We start from the raw sequence: 19468 nt of genomic DNA, 5'->3' as shown, positions 1-19468 counted from the left end.
TGGCCACCACTAACGGGAGCAGCCCAAAGAAGAAGAATGTGACAGAAAAATATGATCAACTATTTGAATTATGTTTTTACATGTTTTAGATAGGACAATAGCTTTCTGTGTGTTATGTGGGTTTGAAAACATTGTGTCTGGGTTTTTAAGGAGCCTCCAGAGTTTATGTAAAGAGGCTTCTTTCTCAATAATGTCAATTGTAGTATTGAAGAACCAGATCACATTCCAATCTCATTCAACCTTGTATGGCGATAAGGATAACCCCACAGGGGCTTGAAAGAGCATTGTATGGCATAGTAGGATTGTACCTGTGACCAGAGTTTTATTGTTAAATTACTGTTTGAGGGTAACACCTGGGGAGACAATTGAGAGTCACAGTCTTGTAAATGACATCCGACCAATGGCACACAACCTCTCTTTGGTATAAAACTCTCTTGGTCAATAGTTGGGGTAGACTTGTCAGAACACTGCTTTGGAGCAGTACTGAATCTTTCTCTTTATTCTGCATGATAAATATCTTGAATATTCTCAGTTTTTGTTTCCTTGTAGCGGGCAGATTAACCTCACCGATCTAAGCAGAAGAAGTTCTTCCACAAGAAGAAGAAGATATTATTCTATTCACTAGCTGCATTACGCTTCAGGAATCAGTTAGTTGCTAGGTAGGAATAAGGTTAGCTATTATATTGCAAATTATGTTGCAAAGACATTTCACTGCATATATGTATAAACGTATGTATATGTATGTGACAAATAAACCTCTTGAACAAACCTCTTGAATATCTAACACCATTAAACTTGACCCCTGTATTGCTGCCTGCAGAGATATATCTATATATATAATTTTCTATTATTATATAAATATATATATTAAATAAATTAAAATAAATAAATATATATATATTGTTATTATTATTATTATTCCAGAAGGATCTGAGGAGGGGTTTGTGACGTCACCGCTGACGTACCGTTTGGAAGAAACGCAGCGTGACGCCGTCACGTCACGCCGCTAAGTGCTCCCTCTTCTGCACATGCGCGACTTACCCACCGGCACAGAAAATAATCATGGTAAGATTCCTCCGTTTAAACGGCTTTAAACGCTGTGGCCTGAAACTAAAAACCCCGTATTTTGGAGAAACATCAGAACACTAATGTGGAAATAGTGTGATAATTGTGCTTATAAGCCTCTTTGTTTTGCTCGCATTGTGTTTAGCTTCGTGTTAGCAGCACATGGGGCTCCAGGCAGGATGCTAAACTAAGCTAAGCTAAGCTAAGCTAAACTAAGATAAGCTAAGCTAAGCTAAACTAAGCTAAACTAAACTAAACTAAGCTAAGCTGCGTCATAATCAGAAGCTGGATGAATAATTATTGAACATGGCAGATTCCACCGTGTGATTTGCTTTCAGTGTCCATGGTGCCAGGGTTCTAGTGTTTAAGCGGCATCCCGCCCGCACTGCGTGGCGTGGTGCTAGCATGCTAGGTGGCTAGCTAGCCTGCTTTGTTCTGACACAGACCCCGAAAAGCTATTGATCAATAATATGAACGATCAGAGGACCAGAGGCTGTGGTGGTCGGGCCTGGCTGTGGAAGCTGCGGGGAGGTGGGCGGAGCCAGAGGAGGCTGCTGGCTGTCAATCACACGGATCGATCTCAAGAAGACTCATTTGTATTTAATTATTGTTTATAATTATTATTTAAACTGTGGTGATGTGGAACCAAAATAACTCCCTCAGTGCCTCATGCTGCGCTTGCCAAACACTGAGAACACGTTCAAAAAACAAGATAAAAAAGATGAAGTGAGCATTTAAAGTATTTTTCCATCTGGATACGAACATGAACCAGAGCTGACAGTGGTGACGTTTCTCCTCAGGCTTCCTTATCCATGGCTCCCGTCAACATCTTCAGGCAAGGAGCGGACGAGGAGAAGGCCGAGACCGCCAGGCTGGTATGCTGCTCAACCCGGGGCCTCCAGGGGGTCTCAACCTGGAGACCGCGGACCCACAGAGGTCTTACCAGGACCTCCAGGGGGTCCCCGGCAATGTGATTAATAAGCTCATTGAATAACCTGAAAATATGATCAATTAACACTGTTGTACTGTGTGTGTTGTACTGTGTGTGTGTGTGTGTGTGTGTTGTACTGTGTGTGTTTACAGTCGTCCTTCATCGGTGCCATCGCCATTGGAGACCTGGTGAAGAGCACTCTGGGACCCAAGGGAATGGTAAGGGCCACTGATGCTGTGTTTCCATGGGAACCAGAAAGGGACCTTCTGAACGCCTTCCCATTGTAGTTATTTGTATTCTATACAATATTAGAAATGGTAGTTAATTTAAAAATAAAAGCATATCATATTCCATATCAAAGTTTTTGGAATACATAAAGCTTGTGGTGCTCTGACTGCTTATTTAAAATGAAACTGCTTTTCAACTTAAATCTTATGAACTTGTCAAGTTCTCCCAACAGAATGAATAACTATGATTTGAAAGATTGTAATAAATAAATGGCTATAATGTGGTGACCTGCCCGGCGCAGTATTATATATTAAATATTATATTGATATCAAGTATGGTTGTGTATTATGTTGAATACTCAGCTGATATCAAGTATGGTTGTTTATTTTATTAAATATTCAGCTGATATCAAGTATGGTTGTATATTATATTGAGTATTCAGCTGATATCAAGTATGGTTTTATATGGTATTGAGTATTCAGCTGATATCAAGTATGGTTGTATATTATATTGAATATTATATTTATCAAGTATGATTGTATATTATATTTAGTATTCAGCTAATGTGAAGTATGGTTGTATATTATATATTGAATATTATATTAATATCAAGTATGGTTGTATATTATATTGCATATTATATTTATCAGGTATGGTTGTATAATATATATTGAATATTATACTGATATCAAGTTTGGTTATATATTGAATATTATATTGATAGAACGCATGGTTATATGTTATATTGAATATTATATTGATAGAAAGTATGGTTGTATATTATATTGAATATTATATTGATAGAAAGTATGGTTGTATATTATATTGATAGAAAGTATGGTTGTATATTATATATTGAATATTATATTGATAGAAAGTATGGTTGTATATTATATATTGAATGATATTGATATCAAGTATGGTTGTATATTATATATTGAATATTATATTTATATAAAGTATGGTTGTATATTAGATTGAATATTATATTGATATCAAGTATGGTTGTATATTATATATTGAATATTATATTGATATCAAGTTTGGTTGTATATTATATATTGAATATTATATTGATATCAAGTATGGTTGTATATTATATATTGAATATTATATTGATATAAAGTATGGTTGTATATTTTATATTGAATATTATATTTATATAAAGTATGGTTGTATATTGTATATTGAATATTATATTGATCAAGTATGGTTGTATATTATATATTGAATATTATATTGATATCAAGTATGGTTGTATATTATATATTGAATATTATATTTATATAAAGTGTGGTTGTATATTATATATTGCATATTATATTTATATAAAGTATGGTTGTATATTATATTGATATCAAGTTTGGTTGTTAGGATAAGATCCTGATCGGGGGGAGCAGGGAGGCCAGCGTCACCGTCACAAACGACGGAGCCACCATCCTCAAAGCCATTGGAGTTGACAACCCTGCAGCGAAGGTGCTGGTGGGTGAGTACCTGTACGGGATACTACACTGTACTGCTGCTATACTTCTGTACTGGATACTACACTGTACTGCTGCTATACTACGGTACTGGACACTACACCGTACGGCTTCTTTACTGCTGTGCTGGATACTACACTGTACTGCTGCTGTACTGGATACCACACTGTAATGCTGCTATACTGCTGTACTGGATACGACACTGTACTGCTGCTATACTGCTGTACTGGATACTCCACTATACTACTGCTATATGCTCTACTGGACACTACACTTTACTACTGCTATACTACTGTACTGGGTATTACACTATTATACTGCTCTACTGGATACTATACTATTGCTATACTACTGTACTGGATACTACACTATACTACTGCTATACTGTTGTACTGGATACTACACTATACTACTGCTGTACTGAAGAAGAAGAATCTTTATTCGTCACATGACACACCGCACTACAACAACACATGCATATATACAGGTACATCTCATAAAAGTACAATATCCTGAAAAAGCCTTAGCCTCCTTGTGGAGAGTGTCAATGACTGTCTTCTGGACATCTGTTAAGTCAGCAGTCTTCCCCATGATTGTGTAGCCTTCTGACCTATGCCGTTTCTCAACGCCAAGTACGCCAAAGCCCGGACTTGGTAGTTTAGACTTGGTACATTTACATTTACATTTAGTCATTTAGCAGACGCTTTTATCCAAAGCGACTTACAAGGGAGAATAACATTCAGCTACATTGCGACAGAGATTAGTGTAATAACAACATTGGTATAACAATAAATACTGCAAGGTGGTGCTAAGTAATTGTAGGTTAGGACAGGAGGTACTCACTGAAGAGCTGGGTCTTCAAGTGCTTCTTAAAGACAGAGAGGGAGGTCCCTGCTCTGGTCATTTTTGGCAGCTCGTTCCACCAACGTGGAACTACAAATGAGAATAGCCTGGATTGCCGTGGCTGTATGGCCGGCAGAGCCAGGCGACGCTCATTTGACGAGCGCAGCATTCGGGGGGCAACATGTGCTCTTACAAGAGCATTTAAGTAGGTGGGAGCATTCCCAGCAATCACTCTGTAGGCCAGCATCAGAGACTTGAACTTGATGCGGGCGGCTACAGGTAACCAGTGGAGCTGGATGAGCAGCGGAGTGACATGTGCCCTCTTTGGCTGGTTGAACACCAGTCGCGCCGCCGCATTCTGTATCATCTGAAGTGGCTTCACCGCACAGGCCGGCAAGCCTGTTAAGAGGGCATTGCAGTAGTCGAGACGGGACATCACCAAGGTTTGTACCAGCAGTTGAGTGGCATATTGGGTCAGGTACGGCCTGACTTTTCGGATGTTGAGTAGTGCGAAGCGGCAGGACCGGGAGACGGCGGCAACATGGTCCGAGAATGTCAGTTGGTCATCAATAATGACACCTAGATTCCTTGCAGCCTTGGTAGGAACAAGAGATAGAGAGTCGATTTTAATATCAATGTTGTGATAAATACCTTGTTTGGCCGGGAAGACCAGCAGTTCCGTTTTCGCCAGATTTAGTTGAAGATGATAATCCTTCATCCATGTGGATATGTCAGCGAGACAATCCGAGATCCGCGTCGAGACAGTAGGGTCGTCGGGCGGGAAGGACAGATAGAGTTGAGTATCATCCGCATAGCAGTGATATGAAAAGCCATGTGAGCGGATGATGGGGCCCAGTGAGGTGGTGTATATGGCAAAGAGGAGGGGGCCTAGCACCGAGCCTTGGGGCCCCCCTGTGGTGAGGTTGTGAGGCACAGACAGCTGGCCTCGCCATGTCACACTGAACGAGCGCCCAGTAAGGTAAGATTCGAACCAGGAAAGTGCACTGCCCGTTATGCCCATGCTTGAGAGTATGGACAGGAGTATGCAATGATTGACAGTGTCAAAAGCAGCTGATAAGTCAAGCAGAATGAGAACCAAGGATTTGGCAGCAGCTCTAGCAGTTTTTAAGGCCTCTGTCACAGACAACAGGGCTGTTTCGGTGGAGTGACCACTTTTGAAGCCAGATTGAAGTGTATCAAGAAGGTTGTTTCTTGACAGGTACTCTGTAACCTGTCTAGAGACCGCCCTCTCTAAGGTTTTGGAAAGGAATGGGAGGAGAGAGACCGGCCGATAGTTTCCTACTTGATTGGGATCGAGTGAGGGTTTTTTGAGCAGTGGTGCGACCCGAGCCGCTTTGAAAGCGGAAGGGAAAGTGCCAGAAGTTAGGGAAGAATTAATCACATGTGTGATTGCCGGGGTGATAGTCGGTGATATGGCTTGAAGGAGGTTGGATGGGATCGGATCTAGCGGACAGGTTGTAGGACGGCTACATGTTAGTAGTTTAGATACCTCACTTTCAGCGAGGGGAGTGAAACCAGTAGTTGGACTGGGGAGTACAGACTCACGGGGACGGGAGGACGCGGAGGATAATTGTCTGTCCCCAAGTCCACACAAGTCACCAACCATGCATCCTCCATAAAATGAGCGGCGCAAGTCCACATTCTCGCATTTGAACTGGACTTGGCTTGATGCGTACTTTGAATTGGAACAGTACTTTGGCTGCGACTGATGACGTTTCACAAGTACAGACAAGAACACAAGTACAGACAAGAACACAAGTACAGACAAGTACACAAGTACAGATAAGAACGCATATTGAGAAAGGGCCCCAGACTGAGAGAGCATTTCAAGGCTCAGGAAACCTTTGCAGGTGTTTTGAGTTCATTAGCTGATGAGGGTGTGACTCCATGACTTTCCAATATTGTACTTTTTCACAATATTCAAATTTTCTGAGACACTGAATTTTGGGTTTTCATTATCTATAGCCACAATCATCAAAATTTCAAGAGATAAAGGCTTGAAATATTTCACTCTATGTGAAATGTGTGTGTAATGAATCTATATAATATATTGGTTTCACTTTCTGAAATGAGTGACAAAAAATATTCCCCCGGGGTGGGCAGTATTCGTCGACGCCTGGGGACCTGGTACCAAGTGTCCATCGCTGGTCAGACCATGATGTGTGCATGTTTTGGGTGGGGGTCCTTACTGATGTTAGGTGGAGAAAATGCAGGAGATCATGCAAACTCCACACAGAAAGGCTCCTATTTGGGAGATAACCCACCGGAGCACGGTGCAGACAGCTAAAAATACTACACTATACTACTGCTATACTTCTGTACTGGATACTACACTATGCTACTGTACTGGATACTACACTATACTACTGCTGTACTGGATACAATACTAACTGTACTGGATACTACACTATACTGCTGTACTCGATAGTACACTATATTGCTGTACTGGATAGGACACTATACTACTGTACTGGATAGTACACTATACTGCTCTACTGGATAGGACACTATACTGCTGTACTTAAGGTTTCAGATGTGACTAGTGCTGGACCATATGGTCCAAAAAGTGAAATAATAAAATAATAAATAAATGCATTTATTATTTATAATGTAATAAATACTTGTATCTTCTGGAAGATTATTGCTAGGCTAACTGATCCCCTCCGCAGCCATGCATTGAGCTAACAGCGCTAACAGGGCGGGCAGTTTGTTGATGTGTGTTGTGTTTTCAGACATGTCCAAAGTCCAGGACGATGAGGTCGGAGATGGAACCACGTCAGTCACTGTGCTGGCTGCTGAGCTGCTCCGGGTGAGTGAGTGGGTGTGTGTGTGTGTGTGATGTAAGGCTGAATGATTCAGGAAAATAATCAAATTGTGTTATTTCATTTTAGACCAATTTTGCGATTGCAATTTTTTAAACTTTATCTTCTGTATTATTCACGAAGCACAAGCAATAAATCATTCTATAGTATAACCAACTCAAAAATGGATATAGTCAACATATAAACTGCTCTTCCCTGTCCGCCACGCCCACGTGTTATGATGAAATTATATTAATTAGTTGCATGATTGAGATGAATAACTTCTTTATTGAAATATTGAATTGTAAAAAGAAAAAGCTTCAATCACAGTAGAATATGGACCCATTGATTGAACTTCGTTATTGGTAGAATCAAAAAAATTAACATTCTAAAAATATGGTGCACCGTGGCCCCGCCCGGAGCACCGTGCCTACGCCGGCGTCCAGGGGGGGTGGAGAAAGTGTCCCCATGACGCACTTGTTTGGTCCCATGAGAAGACTTAAAATAAAAACACACTGGTGTGCTGTCATGGTCTGTACCGTTGGACAGGGAGACAGGTGCACAAAAAGAGCTGATCTGGCCAATAGGAAGACCCGACACTGGACAACCTCATAAAATAACCTGCAGGCTCAGTTATGTCACTTTGAATCAGTTAATCCTTTAGCCCTGACGGAGTACCACCTGCGCTATAGTACTGTGCTCTCGGTATAATGGCATAGTGTAGTATAGAAAGTTATGCACAGGAAGTGGTGTCATGCCGCAGAACAGGAGGTGGGGCTATGATGCAGAACAGGAAGTGATGTCATGCTGCTGTTTTTCCAGGAGGCGGAGCTTCTGATCGCTAAGAAGATCCACCCACAGACCATCGTGTCTGGATGGAGGAAAGCAACGCAGGCGGCCAGGGAGGCCCTGAGGGACGCCGCACTGGATCATGGGTAACTCCACTTCCTGTTTATCTCCGCTGCCATGACATCACTACACCTACTCAGCTCATTCATTTAACAGTCAGCTACCATCCAGTAAGTTATCAGCCAGTTGGTTAACAGTCAGTTATCAGTCAGTGACCATCCAGTAAGTTATCAGCCAGTTGGTTAACAGTCAGTTATCAGTCAGTGACCAGCCAGTAAGTTATCAGTCAGTGCCCGGCCAGTATGTTATCAGCCAGTTGGTTAACAGTTAGTTATGAGCCAGTCGGTTAACAGTCAGTTACCAGCCAGTCAGTTAGTTATCAGCCAGTTGGTTAACAGTTAGTTATCAGCCAGTCTGTTAACAGTCAGTTACCAGCCAGTCAGTCAGTTACCAGCCAGTCAGTTAACAGTCAGTTACCAGCCAGAAAATTATCAGGCGGTCGGTTAACAGCTACCAGCTAGTAAGTTAAGAGTAAATTACCAGCCAGTCTATTAACAGTCAGTTACCAGCCAGTCAGTTAACAGTCAGTAACCAGCCAGAAAATGATCAGCCGGTCCGTTAACAGTTACCAGCCAGTAGGTTTAGTGTAAATTACCAGCCAGTCTGTTAACAGTCAGTTATCAGCCAGTCAGTTATCAGCCAGCCAGTTATCAGCCAGTCAGTTAAGTCAGTTTCCAGCCGGTAAGTTACCAGCCAGTCGGTTAACAGTCAATTGTCAGCCAGTCAGTTAGTTATCAGCCAGTTGGTTATCAGCCAGTCAGTTTAGTCAGTTACCAGCCAGTAAGTTACCAGCCAGTCGGTTAACAGTCAATTGTCAGCCAGTCAGTTAACAGTCAGTTATCAGCCAAGTCGGTTAACAGTCAGTTACCAGCCAGTAAGTTACCAGCCAGTCGGTTACCAGACTGTAACAAGCCAGTCAGTTATCAGCCAAATCGGTTAACAGCCATTCAGTCAGTATCCAGTCAATCGCCAGACAGTCACCACTAACCAGTCAGTCGCCAGCCAGCCACTCAGTCACCAGCCAGTCAGTTGTCTGTGTCCTGTGTTTCCTAGAAATGATCCCGAGCGTTTCCAGGCCGACCTGCTGAACATCTCCAGGACGACACTGAGCTCCAAGCTGCTCACCCATCACAAGGAGCACTTCTCCCGCCTGGCTGTGGACGCCGTGCTCAGGCTCAAGGGCTCGGGCAACCTGGACGCCATCCACGTCATCAAGAAGCTAGGAGGGAGCTTGACCGACTCCTACCTGGACGAGGGTGAGGAGGGGGGAGAGGGGGGGACCTGGCTGACTCCTAGCCTGCGGCGAGAGAGAGGGCAATCTGACCGACTCCTACCTGGATGGGGGTCAGAGGTCAGGTTGCCGTGGTTATAGTGTCATGGTGCTGGGTAGTCGGACGTTACAGAATTGGATGTGTCTGTACACACAGCACGAGAGGAGGCTGTAGGAGACCTTGGATCAGAACCTGTCTCCCTCCATCCCTCCTGTTCTAACCCTAACCTGTCTCCCTCATCCCTCCTGTTGTAACCCTAACCTGTCTCCCTCCATCCCTCCTGTTCTAACCCTAACCTGTCTCCCTCCATCCCTCCTGTTCTAACCCTAACCTGTCTCCCTCCGACCCTCCGGTTCTAACCCTAACCTGTCTCCCTCCATCCCCCGTTCTAACCATAACCTGTCTCCCTCCATCCCTCCTGTTCTAACCCTAACCTGTCTCCCTCCATCCCTCCTGTTCTAACCCTAACCGGTCTCCCTCCATCCCCCGTTCTAACCCTAACCTGTCTCCCTCTGACCCTCCTGTTCTAACCCTAACCTGTCTCCCTCCGACCCTGCTGTTTTTAACCCTAACCTGTCTCCATCCATCCCCGTTCTAACCCTAACCTGTTTCCCTCCATCTCTGCTGTTCTTAATCGAACCTCAAAGCAGGAGAAGAGGCTGTAGGAGACCTAAGATCAGATCGGGACCTGTCCCCCTTCTCCCTCCATCCAGAACTAGTGCAGCATAACAGGGGGACACCACTTGCTCCATGTCACCCCCCCCCCCCCCCCCCACACACACACACACACACACCTGTTGTAAAATGTCTGGTGTTACCAGTAGCACCGGTGTTCATGAGTTTATTAACCAGTGGGAAACATTTCTCACCCTGGCATTCCTAGTCAGAGGTCATCTGACTGTTCTTAATTAACCTCACCACATGGATGCCTTTCTGCTCTGAAATGGAAGCCTTTATATTGTGTTTTAAAGTGGTGTTTGAAGCTCCAGAATGCGACTGACTGTTTACTGACTGTTGCCAGGCTTCTTGCTCGATAAGAAGATTGGGGTGAACCAGCCCAAGCGTCTGGAGAACGTCAACATCCTGATTGCCAACACAGGCATGGACACTGACAAGATCAAGGTACACACTGAGATGGACACTGATCAGATGAGCTCTGAATCACCATGGCAACGCCACACTCTTATGTCTGAAACTAGGAAAGGGTCATTAACTGTAAGTCAGTCAGTTTTACCCACAAGTCACTGTTTGTCCGCTTGCGACGACTATTTGAAACGTTTTCCAAACTCTGCCTCCAGTTTCTATGGCAACCACACATTTCACTGTCTGACTAGCGTGTTCAAAGTGTGTGTTTAATGTTCACACTTTAGACTTTAAAGTATTCATATGGAATGTTTCTGGACTGGATGCTGGGTCTATGTATTCCTTTATATGGACGCCCCCCCCCCTCCTACATGCCCTTATATGGAAGTCCCTCCTCAACCTTTTATGTGTCTATGCTCTCACACGTGCACACTCTCACATACACACACACACACACACACACACACATACACTGAGCCCTATCTAGTGATGACGGTTCGACTCTGACTTAAGACTCATTCTTGATGAATCCCTTAAGGTGGAGGTTCACTTAAAAAGACGTAAGAACCGCTGGAGAACCTGTTCCAGAACACAGTCAGCAAAATTAAGAACTCTTGTCTACTTCTTCATGTGCCATTTTTCACCACTAGGGGTGCATATTTCACGGCACCGATTCCCAGAGCAAGTTACCGGAAACAAAAAAAACAAGCAAAACAACAATGGCGACGGTGAAAGAATCATAAATATGATGGTATTTGGGCTTGCTTTAGATGAACATGGAACTCAATCACTGTGTCACACAATGTAATTTATTGACAGTATATGGAAAACGTGTTCCCAATATTCCCGAAAGAAACAAGCTTGTCGACCCGGAAAGGGAGGTTGAAGTCCGTCCCCTGCCATGACGCAAAGACGTCTGCACCAATCGGGACGGGGGCAGCTCTCACCGCTGCACCAATCGGGACGGGGGCAGCTCTCACCGCTGCACCAATCGGGACGGGGGCAGCTCTCACCGCTGCACCAATCGGGACGAGGGCAGCTCTCAAAGTTCACCTCGGGCTCGCACTGAAAAAACCCCAAGAAGCACCGTGTCAATTTGTTCCCATCTTGTTCTCAACATGTCTTTTTGGTCAGAAACCGCTACTTCTTTTTAACTTTGCCTCCATATTAGTGAAAAGAGCCCTTCAGTTTTCCCACAATGCACTTGAGTCGCTTCCACATTGAACAGTCAAAGATAAATGAAACTGGTTTGTTCCAGACAGAGGGGTTGGAAGATGATATTTTCGGCAGGAGGGTCATTATAATATCTATATAATAAAGCGGTGCATGTCCTGTTCCAGATCTTTGGCTCCAGGGTACGGGTCGACTCCACGGCCAAAGTGGCAGAGATCGAACTGGCGGAGAAAGAGAAGATGAAGGAAAAGGTGGAGCGGATTCTAAAACATGGAATCAACTGCTTCATCAACAGGTACTAGTCAGTGTTTTCCCCCAAGATGCATGCCAAAATAATTTTGTGCAATGCATACTATGCGTGGTTGCCTTGGCTCTTATTATTATTATTGTTGTTGTTATTATTATAAACAGGTATTCAAAATGCTTCTGTCTTCCTCAGTTTTTGGCACTTAATATGCATTACATCACATTTATTCATTTAGCAAAGCGACTAACATGAGGCTGTAAACAAAGCATACATCAACCACTGGAGCAACATTGAACTGAAGTGCACGAGCTCCTTTCAAAGTTGAGTGAGATACTTGAGTCATCAGAGTAAAAAGTGTTTTTTCAGTTTGTTTTCCCCGATCAAACTGTTTGTTTGTGAACAATAAGTAACAAGTGCAGGTGCTTTCATAAACATTTCAGTCAAATAAAAGTTTGATCAAATCAAAAACGAAATAAATACGGCAAGTAGATCTAAGTAAATAATTAAGTTTGTGGTGTTGTCCGTCATGTTGACATATTTTATACAATGAATATTTAGCGTCTGCTTTGGGTTGTATCTTAAATATTAAAGAACGCCAAACTATGGATGTATGTGTCCCAACGACACAGCAACTTCCCGTTTGTCCTCAGCTCTGGTCGCTGCTGCTCCGTGTCTTTACTGCGTTTCCAAGCAGGCTTAGTTCTACATCCACAACAGTGATTGGTCAGAGGTGAAGCTTTCAGATCAGCTTTCGATCATCGAAACAGATCGGCTTCTCGTTGCAACTTGCCAAGCGTGGAAATTAACAGATGTGCAGATTTGAAATGGAAATGATCCAAGTCCTGCCTGGAGAAAAGTGTTTTCACCGGACGTTACGACGGAGAGATTTAAATATGTCGCTTCAACACATTTTCCCAGGCAAAAACTGGCAATTAGCGTATAACGGAGAAGCTGGCGCTACTCCCCCACAGCCTGCGGTTTTCAGGTCTGTAGTGGGAGTCTCTGGTGAGAACTGCTTCCTGTTGACTGTTCACCAGCAGCCTGACTGGTGTGAAGCTGCAGGACTGTTTTCTCCTCAGCCAGTGTTAACCCTGAATCCAGCATGGTGGACGTCTACCGGCTGCTTGTTGTTATCATACTGTGCTTTATACATTATCAAGTAATCGCAAAGTTTCTCCTTCTACGTATATGCTTTATTCACAAGTGTGAGCTGAACCTGAAGCGTCCATAGTGAAAAATAATATAAAAAATATATAACAATAGTTTCTAAAGAGATGAGGCAGGGCTCTTTCTTCTGCTCTTGTATAAAAAAATGACAACTGCGTAGTCATATTTCAGCAAGGGAAACACCGCTAGTACAGAATAAGTAGTACTGGAATGGTAGAACAGCCTGGGATATAGAGTGATGTCATATAGGACATAGAATGGTCTGGAATATAGAATATTAGGCGTGTGTTTCAGTTGGCTGAGAGGACTTGATTCAGTGCCCGCACCTGCTCCATCACCACGCCCACCCACCAGTGACCACATCCCTGTTCACGGTCAATGCGGCTGTCATCTTGACTGCATTTCTGGAGATAAATAAATATATTAATTAATAAATGCATTTTAAAAAGAAAATATTGAATAATTTATTTAAATCTATCTTTACCTTCAAGTACATTTCATAGTAAAGATACCCTCGTCCAGGTAGGAGTTGGTCAGGTTCCCCCCTCCTAATCCTCGTCCAGGTAGGAGTCGGTCAAGCTCCCTCCTAGCTTCTTGATCGTATGAATGATGGCAGATGGAGCTGCAGACACAGTATTTAGACATTAGTATTTGCAAGTTCCTCAAGGTCTATAGGCTGTTTTCACAAAGTAACTGTAACAAGTGATGACAAGCATTGAGTTGGTTGTTGGTGGTCGGTCAGGCTGCTGCTCCTACAGGTTCCATGTCAGCGCAGTTGCTCTGTCATCCCCCTGTGTTCACTGGGAAAGTATGTTCATTTCAAAGTCCTGGGCTTTAAAATGGGGCTGCAGATATTCCTCTAAAATCTAATTTGAATTTCTATGCTTTATTATTTTTATTATTCGTATTTTGAAAAGTTTAGAACTGGGGGCGTTAGTCATGGTTCCACAGCTTCCATCGGAACATTGTTTCTCCAAACAAAGCAAATTAAAACTCTAGATGTATATCATTTTCTCTGTTTCCTGCTGCCGCCGCTCCTGATAAATCCCACCCACGTTCTCGTGGTCCGGTGGCAAGTGGCCAGGCACGGTCCGCAAGCCAGCGGTAGGGAACCTCTGCACTAGAGGACATTCCATCGGTGAGGGTGGGGTTTTCCCACATCTGTGGAATTACTGGACATTCTGGTGAATTGGTCAAAAACAAGTGTACAAATATGTGAATGATAATAAGTATAGCCGCAGGCAGCAGAGCATGGTCCAGTTGAGTGGTACTAGCTACGTATGACTGATTCCGGAAACACGGTCCAGTTGAGTGGTACTAGCTACGTATGACTGGTTCTGGAAACACATGCTGTTGCACTTGCGTCTCTGGAGGTTGCTCTTGTGTCATTTAATGGAGTTGTCCCTCAAGAACGGTGTTTTAACAATTACCATCCTTCCTGGGTCAAATGGACTGTTCCTACAAAGGTTCTTAAAAATTCAGACGCCCTGTGTGACCTGTTATCGTTGGCACCAGTTACAGTTTTATGAGTTTCCATTGAACGCAGCGTGGATTTGGGTTGTCTGTGAACACTATGCAGTCCACAGGGCCAAGTGGCTGGATGTGAATGACTTCTGATGATGTCACAAAGCGCCCCAGTGTTCCTCTACTTCCAGTAAAACTGTTTTTCACTAATTTCTGCTCCAAATGTAGATGGATTTGGATCAGAGTTGAGGACAAGACGTCTGTAACGTCCGATTCTAACAGCAACTCAACCATGTCTCTGCAAACTGCGATTGTCGTGTTTATGATACTTTGAACCTGAAAAATGCCAAGATTAAAAATAAAGAACATCCCGGTAATAACAACCTGCAGCCTGGACCCCGAACAATGAAGTAAATGCTGTAATTATTAATACTACGACCCCCCACCCCTCCAGGCAGCTGATCTACAACTACCCTGAACAGCTATTTGCTCAGGCTGGCGTCATGGCCATCGAACACGCCGACTTCGCTGGAGTGGAGCGGCTGGCGTTGGTCACTGGTAATACTGCAGTACTACAGTCGTACTACACAGTTTAATGGCAAATCTTTCATGATAAACACTGTCTCTCTCCACCCGTGTCACCCTCAGGAGGAGAGATTGCCTCCACCTTTGACCACCCTGAGATGGTCAAACTAGGACACTGTCAACTGATCGATGAAGTGATGATCGGAGAGGACACTCTGATCCACTTCTCTGGAGTCGCCATGGGTAAATACCTGCTAGTAGTACTGTAGTAGTAATGTAGTAGTACTGTAGTAGTAATGTAGTAGAACTGTAGCAGTACTGCAGTCGCACTGTAGTAGCAGTACTGCAGTAGCACTGTAGCAGTCGCAATGTAGCAGTACTGTAGTAGTACTGCAGAAGTACTGTGTGGTGTTGATGTAGAGGTGTTAGCCAGGTGCTCTCTGACTCCAACCAGGGGAGGCCTGCACCATTGTGCTGCGTGGAGCCACTCAGCAGATCCTGGACGAGGCCGAGCGCTCGCTGCATGACGCACTGTGTGTGTTAGCACAGACCGTCAAGGAGACACGCACCGTCTGTGGAGGAGGTACACACACTGTCACACACACACACACACACACTGTCACACACACACCGTCACACACTCTCACATACACACTGTCACACACACACACTGTCACACACACACTGTCACACACACACTGTCTCACATACTGTCTCACACACTGTCACACACACACACACACACAGTTTCTCAAGATTTAAGATTCAAGATTTTTATTTGTCACATACATATACATACTTTCATACATATATGCAGTGAAATGTAATGCAACGCACCCGGTGATAGCACACAATATGTCCTAGGAAAAAATAAAAATAAAAGTAGAAAATTCCTTTCTAATAGACCGACTAACTGACTCCTAAAACGTAATACAGTAAGTTGAATACTTATAGAATAAGTTAAAAATATATAGAATAAAATACAATAAAAATAAATGGAAATAAAATGGAATAGATAGAGGGAATATGCCTATGTATATACAGATATGTGCATTTAAAGTGGCATGTGAATTAAAGTGGCATGTGAATGTGAATAGAGTGAGGTAGTGTTTGGGATAATACAGCACAGTATACAACAGTACGGCGCAGCAATACGGCATCACAAACAACCCTGAACAGTGATACAGTATGCGGTACAGTATGCTACATACAGTACAGTAGGTAGTGGAGCCTAGTGCATGGCTCAGTTAGGACCCCTGGTGAGGTCAGCGTTGACAGTTCTAATGGCTTGAGGGAAGAAACTCCGTCTCAGTCTCTCTGTTCTCGCTGCGTGACTGCGGAGGCGCTTGCCTGACCGCAGCAGCTGAAACAGTCCGTTGGGGTGATGAGGATCCTTCATGATCCTGCAGCTCTGCTACTACACCTCCTGGTGTATAACTCCTGCAAGGGGGGAGGGTAGTTCCAGTGGTACGTTCAGCTGAACGCACCACCCTCTGCAGGGCCCGCCTGTCCTGGGCAGTACAGTTCCCAAAGCAGGCAGTGATGTCGCCTGTCAAGATGCTCTCCACTGCTCCAGAGTAGAAGGACTTGAGGATCCTCACCGAGACCCGGAATTTCCTCAGCTGCCTGAGGTGGTAAAGACGCTGCCTTGCCTTTCTCAACAGAGTGTCTGTATGTACACTCCATGTTAAGTCCTCTGTGATGTGGACTCCCAGATATCTGAAGCTGCTCACCCTATCAACAGAAGTCCCATTAATCCACAAGGGCGCGTGCGTCCTCGGTTGTGATCCACGCCTAAAGTCCACAATCAGCTCCTTGGTTTTGTGACGTTCAGGTGGAGGCTGTTGTCCTGGCACCAGAGTGACAGGTCAGCCACCTCCTCGCGGTAGGCCTTCTCATCGCAGTCGGTGATCAGGCCCACGACCACGGTGTCGTCAGCAAACTTGATGATGGTGTTGGAGCTGGACCTGGCCACACAGTCATGTGTGTACAGGGAGTACAGTAGGAGCTGAAGACGCAGCCCTGGGGGGATCCTGTATTCAGGGTGAGGGAGCTTGACATGTACTTCCCCACCTTGACCACCTGGGGGCGGCCTGTGAGGAAGTCCAGGATCCAGGTGCACAGCGGAGCATTCAATCCTAGCTCCAACAACTTGACAGTCAGTCTGGTGGGAACTATGGTGTTGAAAGCTGAACTATAATCAATGAACAGCATTCTCACATAGGCCCCCTTCTGGCCATCCAGGTGCGTGAGCGTGGTGTGCAGTACCTGGGAGACCGCGTCATCCGTGGATCTGTTCTGCCGGTACGCGAACTGCAACGGGTCCAAGGTGCGGGGGAGGGAGGCGCAGATGTAATCCTTAATCAGCCTCTCGAAACACTTCATGACCACCGAGGTGAGGGCCACCGGACGGTAGTCATTCAGGCAGGTTGGAGAGGCGATCTTCGGGACAGGAACGACGGTGGACCTCTTGAAGCAGGACGGGACCACTGATTCAGCCAGGGAGATGTTGAATATTGTAGTGAACACCGGAGCTAGCTGGTTAGCACAGGTCTTCAGTACTCGCCCAGATATGCCGTCTGGGCCCGCAGCTTTCCTGGTGTTCACCCACATCAAAGCCCTCCTGACCTCGTGCACGGACACTGAGAGTGCGCGCTTATCTCCAGCGGTGTAACTCCAATTAGCCGGCGAGCTAGCGGTGCTGCTGCCAGACTCGAACCGCGCATAAAAGGAGTTCAGTTGGTTGGCCAGGGAGGCGTCCACACTCGTGGCTGGGGAGGAGCTGCTCTTGTAATTTGTTATTGTTCGCAGCCCCTCCCACAAGCGTCTTGTGTCCCCCCGCTCCATCTGCAGCTCCATGGTCTCTCTGTACGTCCGTTTGGCGTCCCTCACCGCCCTCCGCAGATTGTACGACGCCGCTTTGTAATTGTCCATGTTACCAGATACAAGTCCGTCGTTGTAAGCGGCCGTACGAGCATTCAGAGCGCAGCGGATGGATTTATCAACCCATGGTTTCTGGTTTGGAAATATCCGAACTTTCACCGTGGGAACGATTTCATCCGCGAGCGTAGCCACAAAACTTACTACAACCTCCGTAAACTCGCTGACGTCACTTGAACTTGTTTGGAACATGTCCCAGTCTACATCAGTCAGAGCGTCCTGAAGCGCAGCCTCCGATTGGTCCGTCCACCGCTTCACCTCCCTCGTCATCACCAGATCCCGCGCGATCAGAGGCCTGTAAACAGGAAGCAGCGAGATCGCGGCGTGATCTGATTTCCCGAAAGCAGGGAGCGACACGGGCTTGTATCCGTTCTTGTAAGGAGTGTAACAATGGTCCAGAGTTCTGTCTCCCCTGGTGGCACACGTCATGTGTTGGTGGAAATTCGGCAGAACTTTTTTAAGGTTGGCCCTGTTAAAGTCCCCAGTCACCACCACAGCCGCGTCGGGATGTCTGTTCTGAAATCCGCACAACACATCGTACAGAACCGACAGAGCTGCGTCGGTGTCCGCTTGAGGTGGGATATAAACGGCTGTAATGATGACCGTGCTGAATTCCCGGGGGAGATAAAATGGACGGCATAGTATGGTCAGCTGTTCCAGGTTCGGCGAGCAGGAGTGGGAGAGGAATTTGGTGTTGTTGGCGTTTCACCAGCGGTTGTTTACCATTAGGCAGACGCCTCCACCTTTGGATTCCCCCGACTCTCCCGTTCTGTCGCCGCAGAACACGGAGAAGGCCTCGGCTGGACGTATGGCTTCATCCGGCACCAGTGGGGTCAGCCATGTTTCTGTCAGACAGAGGACGCAGCAGTTCCTCGTGTCTCGCTGGAATTTAATCCTCGCTTGAAGTTCATCCATCTTGTTCTCCAGGGACTGGACCTCCAGGGACTGGACGTTAGCAAGAAGGATGCTTGGCAGAGGTGGACGGTAAGGTTGCGTCCTCACTCTGACGCGAATGCCGCCTCGTTTACCTCGGTGCTTCCTCCGTGGGCCCGCTCGTGGAACAGCGGCTCCATTCTTGTTGTTGTCGTTGTTGGTTGTTGTTGAGAGTGTTCCCCGCGTAGGATTTCCGCCGGCCACTCTGCTCCCACGGATAAAAAGTCCCAAAAGTTGTTTGTTTAGGGAAATTTTTATAGCCATGAGTGCATCGCGGTCGTATGAGTTAATTGTTGTTGTTTTTCTGGCGAACATTATGATAAAAAAGGAAAAGAATACTAAAAAGTAAGAAAGTAACCAGAGCGCCGGCGCAGGCGACCGCTAGG

At 45.2% G+C, this 19468-nt stretch overlaps 1 protein-coding gene across 1 annotated transcript in view; it reads left to right on the top strand.

The window, feature by feature from the left end:
- Positions 1-1029: 1029 nt before the first annotated feature.
- cct2 (chaperonin containing TCP1, subunit 2 (beta)) overlaps positions 1030-19468 on the top strand; it is a 21273-nt gene continuing 2834 nt past the window's right edge. Inside the window, exons 1-12 of the mRNA XM_080022549.1 lie at positions 1030-1065; positions 1866-1940; positions 2149-2214; positions 3599-3710; positions 7302-7378; positions 8193-8305; positions 9333-9535; positions 10572-10672; positions 11974-12101; positions 15139-15242; positions 15333-15452; positions 15664-15792. Of these exons, the coding sequence (XP_079878675.1) occupies positions 1063-1065; positions 1866-1940; positions 2149-2214; positions 3599-3710; positions 7302-7378; positions 8193-8305; positions 9333-9535; positions 10572-10672; positions 11974-12101; positions 15139-15242; positions 15333-15452; positions 15664-15792 (1231 nt within the window). The 5' untranslated portion in view covers positions 1030-1062. The remainder of the gene's footprint in view (positions 1066-1865; positions 1941-2148; positions 2215-3598; positions 3711-7301; positions 7379-8192; positions 8306-9332; positions 9536-10571; positions 10673-11973; positions 12102-15138; positions 15243-15332; positions 15453-15663; positions 15793-19468) is intronic.

This window comes from Zeus faber (genome assembly GCF_960531495.2).
Source record: "Zeus faber genome assembly, chromosome: 21".
NCBI classification, from domain to species: Eukaryota; Metazoa; Chordata; class Actinopteri; order Zeiformes; family Zeidae; genus Zeus; species Zeus faber.
Note: the sequence above shows the minus strand (reverse complement) of the source record. Positions and strands in the feature narration are given on the sequence as shown.